We start from the raw sequence: 9459 nt of genomic DNA on the forward strand, positions 1-9459 counted from the left end.
CTCATCCAAGGAGCAGTATATACCACACTACAGCTCTTCAGACTGTTTTTCACAGACACTCTACTGCGCACCTTGTTACAAAACACAAATAAGTTTGGGTCCCAACATCACGGTAACAAATGGAGTGACATTAGCATTCCGGACATTTTTTCCTACCTGGCCGTTCTCATTTATATGGGAATGATACCATTGCCTGCAATTACGGACTACTGGAGACGTGACGAACTGTACAACATACCCTTTCCAAAAATCAGTGATATCTGGAAAGAAATTTCAACTAATAGGCACAGCCATACACAGTTTGCACTAGTAAAATTGTTTGCACATATCACAATAAAACTTCAAATATGCTCTATAATACTTTGGTTGCCTTTTTTTCCCTGGACGAAGTGTAAAAAATGCAATTTCTGTACAGTGATGCCTCTGTGATCAGGGTCTCAGCGGATCCTTAAAAAGTCTTAAAAAGTCTTACTTTCAATATTTGTTTTTTTAAGGTATTTTAAAGCCTTATATTTCATATACTTCATTTTTGGAAATGTGGTATTATATTTATGCGGGAGGTCTTATATTTCATCTGTGTAGATTGAGTGTAAGAAAACAACTCTATTTTTTTCGCGCTATAAGCGTTTAACCGGCGTATGTCCCTTATCAAGATGCGGAAAAGTAGAGGAAACGGATCTGTGCTTGTGGCGCAGCGCAGCCCGCTGGCCACACAGCGGGGGGCAACCGCAGACCTGTGGGCGCTGCGTCTAGCCTACTTGCATGTTCCAGTAGAAAAAGTCAAAAAAGTGGTCGAAAAAATATGAACGTGCATCGAGATGGGTAGATAGATGCACGCTCAGTGTAATGTGGCTTGAGGACAAGAAATAAAACGGTTAGCTGCTATCCAAAGCAACGTCGGAATATGAAGCTTGATGTTAACTGTGTCGGGAGGACGCATAGCCTAATCAGTCGTTGAGTGTAAGTTTTGAATGTTGTCTATCGTAAGCATGTTAGCCATGCCCTCGCGTTTGGGTAGAAGCGTTTGCTAAATGTAAAGGGTTCATTTCATAAAGTCCATTATGACCGTATTCGAAAATTAATTGTTCCTTCATACAATAGCCTACACTTTCAAAATCGCCTCTAGATAGGCTACGTGACAGGCTATTTGATGCCTCTGTCAAATGCAAAATGATTTCGTTAACATGATGGCAGCATGAGGAAGTGAGCGCGAGGCAATACGAAATCGGATGAGTAACAGAATATGTACGAAGCCAATGATCTGGCGAGGTGCGTAATGTCCAAATCGGTAACCAGATGGGCAACGGTAAACGCGCTAAATGCTTGTTATGGACATGCTGGAAATCGCTTCCAAGTTGTGCGCTGTTTCTTGCGCACATTCTGAGAGAACAACAAACTACAGACAGGCTAAGCTCAAAGTAGAACGCTTGCTTCTGCTACCCGTCTCTGATAAAGCGAGCTGGAGGAGGAGGAACGGCACTCAGAGTAGTCATACATTTAACCCTTTTAACACCAGGTGTCCTCTCTCCTAATAGCAAAGTGCATTCAACTATTTATCCATCAGAAATGATGAATTGTTGAGCCATTTTTAATGTGTACATTTAAAGGCATTTGATGAACATTCATCTGATTTTTCCACAGGCCGTCAAAACATGCGTGGGACCCTCAATTAAATGCCAGTTGTCAGTTAACTGACCATATGCATGCATGGTGTCTGTAGGCCTACAGATCAGTTACACCTTGCTACTGCTTACACTGTGTTTACCCTAGGCTACACTATAAAAGCACAGTAGTCATATAATATTGTTTATTATAATTATGTACTAGGCCTACATTTCATTATAGCAATGTAACATTAGCAATATTGCAATGCCTCACCCCGAGTGGTGGTCTCATATTTTATCATCAGTGGTCTTATATTTGTCTTAAAAAGTCTCATATTTGGTGATCCAAAATGTGCAGAAACCCTGGTGATGCCATCCTAAAGCCATTTCCAACCAAGCAAGGGCACTATAATACACCTCAAAGGGTAAGCTTTCATTTGTGATCAAGATCATGCTTCTAGCACAAAGGGTTCTTGTTCAGTAAGACTTTATTTGGAGGGTGCGTTTTGGCTATCCAAAAGGCACCTTTGGAGTCTCCAAATGGTACTCTTTGGACACTTGGAAAAAACGCATGTGCATATCCACACATCTTTGACTTAGGAAAGGTCATACATAGCTGTATGAAGTTCTCCTGTGACATTGAGCTTCAGTGGACCTGGGAGTAAGTCCCAAATGTGTTTCTAGGGCCAAATGTATCAGCTAGCTTGCTGAAATGTGGTAATTTCCTGGGATTTTCATAACCGCTTTTCAGAAAAAAGTTGTTCCAACCCCTGTAAGTCCTTGGCAGTACATCACAAAATATTTCTGTCACTTTCTGTGGATTCAGTGGAGTCTCTGCTTTCAAATGACACCAGCCACTTCAAATTTGGACAAAGTATGCAGGCACAGGAACCATTTAAGTAAACGTTGTGCAAAATCTCAAAAATACCCCCTAAGGTTAAGGGGATATATATATATATATATATATATATATATATATATATATATATATATATCCCCTTAACCTTAGGGGGTATTTTTGAGATTTTGCACAACGTTTACTTAAATGGTTCCTGTGCCTGCATACTTTGTATATATATTTTTTAATGGACAGTACAGGATTCCATGAAATAAATGTCATATAACTGCTGATTAATAAGTACGTACCGGTATTGTCTCTTATCCAAAGCACCAAAATAAATATAATAGCTGATTAATAAGTAAGAAGTACCGGTATTGTCTTCTGGTCCAAAGCACCAAAATAAATATAATAGCTGATTAATAGAGTAAGAAGTACCGGTATTGTCTTCTGGTCCAAAGCAGCAGTTCCATTTGTTTATCTCCCTTCATGTCAGCAAGTTTCATTAATCACCAAATGTACTTGAGACGTTCTGTAAACCTCAGGAGACTCAGAAGTTTGTGTGTGTGTACTGTCCAAAATCCCACATTTCAAAAGAGTATAGGTCAGCTGTTTAGTTAGAAAACACATACAACCACACAATGCCATTCATACACACACACACACGCACGCACACACACACGCACACGCACACGCACACACACACACACACACACACACACACACACAAGGCAAGGCAAGGCAAGGCAAGGCAAGGCAAGGCAAGTTTATTTGTATAGCGCATTTCATACACAGGTGCAACTCAATGTGCTTCACAAAGTTAACAAATGTAAATGAAAGGAAAACAGGGAAATGAATTAGAGTCAAAAAAACATTTAAAACATTAAGATAAAACATAAGGTAAAAATAATAATAAAATAAAACATAAATAAACATAAAGCCTTGAAAAACAATTCTTATTTTACTAATTTACTTCTCTTATTTTACCGTCTTTTCATTCAATAATTTAAGAAAGCATCTGAGAACAGCTTTGTCTTGAGTCTAGATTTAAAGCTATCAATAGTGGGTGCATTTTTTACGTCATCTGGAAGCTGGTTCCAAAGCTTTGAAGCATAGAAGCTAAAGGCTGCCTCTCCACATTTTGTTTTGACTTTTGGAATCACCAGCAAATTCTTCTCCGTTGACCTTAGTGACCTGGCCGGTGCATACAGCTGAAACATATCCAGTAGATATGTGGGTCCCATTCCATTTAATGATTTAAATACAAGTAGCATTGCCTTAAAATCAATTCTGTAGCTTACTGGGAGCCAATGCAGCGATCTTAAAATTGGAGTAATGTGGTCAAACTTCCTTGTCTTTGTAAGAACCCTTGCAGCTGCATTTTGTACCAGTTGAAGCTGTTTAATGGTCTTATTTGGGAGGCCAGTAAATAGACTGTTACAGTAATCGACTTTACTACTAGAAATGAAGGCATGTATTAGCTTCTCCAGATCATGTTTAGACATCAGGCCCCTAAATTTAGAGACGTTTTTTATGTGATAGAATGCAGACTTAGTAATAGCTTTCATGTGACTGTTGAAATTTAGGTCACTGTCAATGAGGACCCCAAGATTTTTAAACTGTTTCCCTTGGTTTCAGTCCCTTCGTTTCAAGGATAGTAGCAATCTTTTGTCTCTCCTCTCTTTTCCCCAAATATAATTACTTCAGTTTTTTCTGTGTTCAGCTGGAGGAAATTGTGAGACATCCATTTGTTAATTTGGTCCATGCAATGATAGAGTGATTCAAGGGGGGTGTAGTCATTGGGGGACATAGATAAGTAGAGCTGGGTATCATCCGCATAGCTATGGTAATTTATGGAGTTATTCTCGATAATGTGTCCCAGTGGCAACATATACAGATTGAACAGTAGTGGTCCCAGAATGGAGCCCTGGGGGACCCCACAATCCAGAGACATCGGTGATGAAGTATGTCTTCCAATGGCGACAAAAAAACTTCTTTGTTGTAAGTACGATTTTAACCAGTCGATCACTATGCCCGTAAAACCAACCCAGTGTTCCAGTCTATGTAGTAGTATAGAATGATTAACTGTGTCGAAAGCAGCACTCAAATCAAGAAGTACCAAGACGGATGATTTGCCAGCATCAGAATTCAATCTTATGTCATTCATAACTTTGATAAGAGCTGTTTCAGTGCTGTGGTAGGCACGGAAACCAGATTGAAACTTATCAAAATAGCTATTAGACATTAAAAAGGCAGTTAATTGGTTAAAAACAATTTTCTCTATTATTTTACCCATAAATGGTAGATTGGATATGGGCCTATAGTTGTTTAGTACCAGTGCATCCAGGTTGTTCTTTTTCAGTAAGGGTTTCACAACTGCTTCTTTCAGACAGCCTGGGAATATGCCTGTTTGTAGTGAGGTGTTGATGATCTGAAGTACATCTGGTGATATTAGGTGTAAGATGGATTTGAAGAAGGCTGTTGGTAGAATATCTAAGTCAGATGTAGAGGAGCTAAGACTTTGTACCACACACACACACACACACACACACACACACACACACACACACACACACACACACACACACACACACACACACACACACACACACACACACACACACACACACAATGCCATTTATACACACACACACACACACACACTGGAACACACACCACACACGCACGCACACACAAGCACGCACGCATACACACACATACACCAAAAAATCCTTGCTCCCCATACACTCAAAACCCTACACACATACACGTACACACACACACACACACTGGAACACACCACACACCACACGCACACGCACACACACACACACACACACACACACACACACACACACACACACACACACACACACACACACACACACAGGAAGGAGAGTACAGGGAACTGGTGGAGAACTTTGTCAGATGGTGCCAGGATAATCAGCTACAGCTGAATGCCACCAAAACAAAGGAGATGGTGGTCGACTTCAGAAGGACCTCCCCGCCACTGGTGCCTGTCTCTATTGAGGGAGAGACAGTGGAGACAGTTGACACCTACAAGTACCTAGGTGTACACCTGGACAACAAACTGGACTGGGCTGCTAACTCAAAAGCTCTGTACAAGAAAGGACAGAGCAGGCTTTACTTCCTAAGGAAGCTCAGATCCTTCAACGTCTGCAACAGGCTCCTGCTGATGTTTTACCAGTCTGTCATGGCAAGTGTCCTTACCTATGCTATCGCCTGTTGGGGAGGTAGTATTAGGAAGAGGGACGCGGGGCGCCTTGACAGGCTGGTGAGGAAAGCTAGGTCTGTGGTGGGCATGGAATTGGAGGACCTCACTACAACAGCCGAAAACAGGACACTGAGCAGACTGGACTCCATACTGGAAAATGACAGACACCCCCTGCACCCGCTTCTGGCCAACCAGAGGAGCGTGTTCAGCTACAGACTCCGGGCCTTCCCCTGCCGTACAGACAGACTACGGAAGTCATTTGTTCCTAGGGCCATCCAGCTCTTCAACACCACACAGAAAGACACAATGAAAGAGATTGTCATTGGTGACTGGACTGCCTAAACCACCCCCACTCCCTCTCGATTTTTTATCTCTACTGAACAGCTACACTTCACCCAACAACCCCACCCCACCCCCATGGAGCAAGCGCCTGCACTACCTTGGACACTTTAAGGGACTGCTCAACACAGGACAATAAACTCACCACACCCCACCTCAGCTACCTCACCTATCCCCTGGGATAGCATCTGTGAACTTTTTAATTCTGCAATTTTATTCTTACTGGACTATCTCAACCACTGGAAAAGCTACTGTGAACTGCCTTATTTTCATTTTTTATTTTTTTCATTTTTTAACTGAGGGACTTCTACAATGCACAATCATTAGAACTACTTTGGCTCTTTTATGTGTACTGAACACTTTTATCTTGACTTTTTGTGTATATGTATGCAACATGATGCCCTACAAGGACCTTGTGTGTGTGTGTGTGTGTGTGTGTGTGTGTGTGTGTGTGTGTGTGTGTGTGTGTGTGTGTGTGTGTGTGTGTGTGTGTGTGTGTGTGTGTGTGTGTGTGTGTGTGTGTGTGTGTGTGTGACAATGTGTGTGTGTTGGGGGGGGGGGTGTGTGTGTGAGAGAGAGGGGGGGAGAGGGAAGGAGGGAGGGAGGGAGGGAGGGAGAGAGAGAGAGTGTGTGTGGCGATATACTTTTACTGTAATGTGCATTTATGTGTATATGTTCTTTGTGTATGTTTGGATTTGTGTATTTATGTAAGCTGACAGACACCTTAATTTCCTTCGGGATCAATAAAAGTACTCTACTCTACTCTACTCTACTCTACACACACACACACCAACTCTATTCAGACTAAACTCCCTCTAGTGGCCAGCTCCAGAATAGGAGTGTATGTGGATCACAGGGCAGGAACTCTGGCCTTCTACAGCATCTCTGGAGACACAATGACCCTCCTGCACAGAGTCCACACCACATTCACACACACACTCTACCCTGGGATTAGGGTATATAGTGGATCACTCCACAGTACAGGTAATGTAGTGTAATTATCATCTTATCACCAGGAAGCCTGAATAGAGTTACTGTTTGTCACGATGCTTTGCCACATTGACAAGAGCCAACACTCATTAAAGATACATGCTTCTAATACACTCTAATACACAGGGAATAAAGAACCAAACACTCCATTTTTCAGGTGTTGTGTATGACCTTACAGGCTATGTTTAGACAAGAAAACATCCATTTTAAAATATGCATTCTTTTGATATTCAATTTTAAATTTTTCAATGTATCATAATTCATTTTCTGAAGGTTGATGTATTCCATGCTGTTTGATTCATTTGTAGAGCCAGAAAAGAGCTTTCAAGCAATACCTCAGACATCCTTGTGTGGCTTACACTGACTGATATAATCAAGGCTGAATGTATAGTGTCCTACCCTCACATGTAAACATTTGCTAGTCTGTTTCTCCCTTAATATTGGTGTCAGATTCACACAAATGCAGTTCTGGTTTGCTACCTTGCTACTAAACAGGCACAGCAAGTATGATTGAAATCCGTGTCGGTCGGGTCCCAAAGTGTCTGATTTTACGTGAAATGACCCACATGAAACGTTGTCCTTTCCTTTCTGTTGTGTGGTTTACATAAGCTGTGCATGAAACGTTGTCCTTTTGGCAGGAATAAAACACGTCACACAAATATTACATACATATAACAACCCCATATTTATGGTCTCTCCCTAGTAGTCTGCATCATAAACCTTCCCATATCAGTTTCTCTGTTCCATCACATCGTCCGTGTTGGTCGGGTCCCAAAGTGTCTGATTTCACGTGAAATGACCCACATAAAACGTTGTCGTTTTGGCAGGAATAATTAACATTATTTTATTTATTTATTTGTACATGGGGAATGCCTCTTGAGATGCAACATCTCATTTTCAGTAGGGTCCCCTTGTGCACATGTGGCACAACCCCATATTTATGGTCCCTCCCTAGTAGGCTGCATCATAAACCTTCCCATATCAGTTTCCCTGTTCCATCACAAGGAAACCATCAGGTTCAAACATTAGCCGGGAGCTTCGTCTTGCCATAACGGCCTGTTGTTGTTCTGGTAAAGACACTAGGCTCAAACGCAACCACGCAGGCAGGCAGTTTGCTAGGCAGCGAGCATGCCCACTGTGTCCGCGTGAAGCATCCCAGTTAGAATTTCCGTCCGTGACGCAGCATATGGGAGTGACCTCTGCGCTGCAGTCATGTCTCATGGTGTTAAACCATCGCGGGAATTGAGTTTTTGCCAAGCCTTCACGCAGTAAGGTGAGGGAAACTACTGGGCATCGGACCTCCTCCATGCCGTCGGTAATCTACCCTGATTGGCATTCATCAATCTGACGTAAAGTGCAGATATAGCCCACATGCTTGTGAGGCAGTTCACTCGCTGCTCCAAGTAGGAAGCAACGTTTTTTTCATGTTTTGGGAAATCACGTCAGAAAAAACTGTCCAACTTGTTTGCTAAGCATTCAACTCCACCTTTATTGGACTAAGCAGATCTCATTTTGATCAATCATTTTTATGCTGGCTGTTTCTCTGAGTGCAGCTGTTTAGTCAGGTAGAAACATTAACCGTGAGCTTCGTCCTGCCTTAACGGCCTGTTGTTGTTCCGGTAAAGACACTGTTTCTCTGAGTGCAGCTGTTTAGTCATGCAGACTGTGAAATGTCTCACGGTAGGAGATGCATCGGCTGGGAAAATAGAGCTCTTGATTACCTATACATCCAAAAGGTACCCAGAGGATTCGATTGAAAGGGAATGTCACTCCCTTCCTGTTGTTCACACCATGATCAATGGTGAGCCTTATACTTTGGGGCTTTTCGATACTGCTTCATCAAGTGACTACGACAGACTACGGCCCCTGTCTTATCCACAGACAGACGTCTTCCTGTTGTGTTTTGCTGTGGACAGTCCTGAATCTTTTCAAAACATTTCTGAAAAATGGGCACTAGAAGTGAAACATTTTTGCCCTGGCGTGCCGTTTATACTTGTGGCAACGAAAGCAGAGTTAAGGGATGATGAGGACGTAAAGAAAAGGTTGAAAAAGAAGAATCAGGAGCCGGTGACAACGGAGGATGGCAAAGCCATGGCCGAGAGGATCGGAGCCTACGCTTACATGGAATGTTCAGCCAAGACTTCTAGAGGGCTCCGGGAAGTGTTTGACACCGCTATCCTCGCCGCTCATCCAGCTCTTCGCTCCACTCTGAAACGCAGCTGTTGCCTGCTATTGTGAGGAGGACTTTACCAAATAGCCAAACATGTAAACAGGGAAGCTAATGTTCGCCCTCAACTGGTTAGTGTTTATTTCTCAAATCAGAGTTGAAATGACCATTGGCACTCATGCAGTTTCACATCGCTTTGAACAAATTGGTACCGTGTGTGTGTTTGTGCGCACACGCCTGTGTGTGTGTGTGTGTCACATCAATGAGGCAGTCTGTTATTGCTTTG

The 9459-nt window shown here is 42.4% G+C and overlaps 1 protein-coding gene across 1 annotated transcript in view; it reads left to right on the top strand.

Annotated features, from left to right (window-relative positions):
• Nucleotides 1-8662: 8662 nt before the first annotated feature.
• Nucleotides 8663-9459, top strand: part of LOC134445570 (uncharacterized) — a 1063-nt gene continuing 266 nt past the window's right edge. The window contains exon 1 of the mRNA XM_063194620.1: nt 8663-9459. This exon is cut by the window's right edge and continues 266 nt beyond it. Within this exon, the coding sequence (XP_063050690.1) occupies nt 8663-9244 (582 nt within the window). The 3' untranslated portion in view covers nt 9245-9459.

Source organism: Engraulis encrasicolus, chromosome 3 (genome assembly GCF_034702125.1).
Source record: "Engraulis encrasicolus isolate BLACKSEA-1 chromosome 3, IST_EnEncr_1.0, whole genome shotgun sequence".
In the NCBI taxonomy this organism is placed as follows: Eukaryota; Metazoa; Chordata; class Actinopteri; order Clupeiformes; family Engraulidae; genus Engraulis; species Engraulis encrasicolus.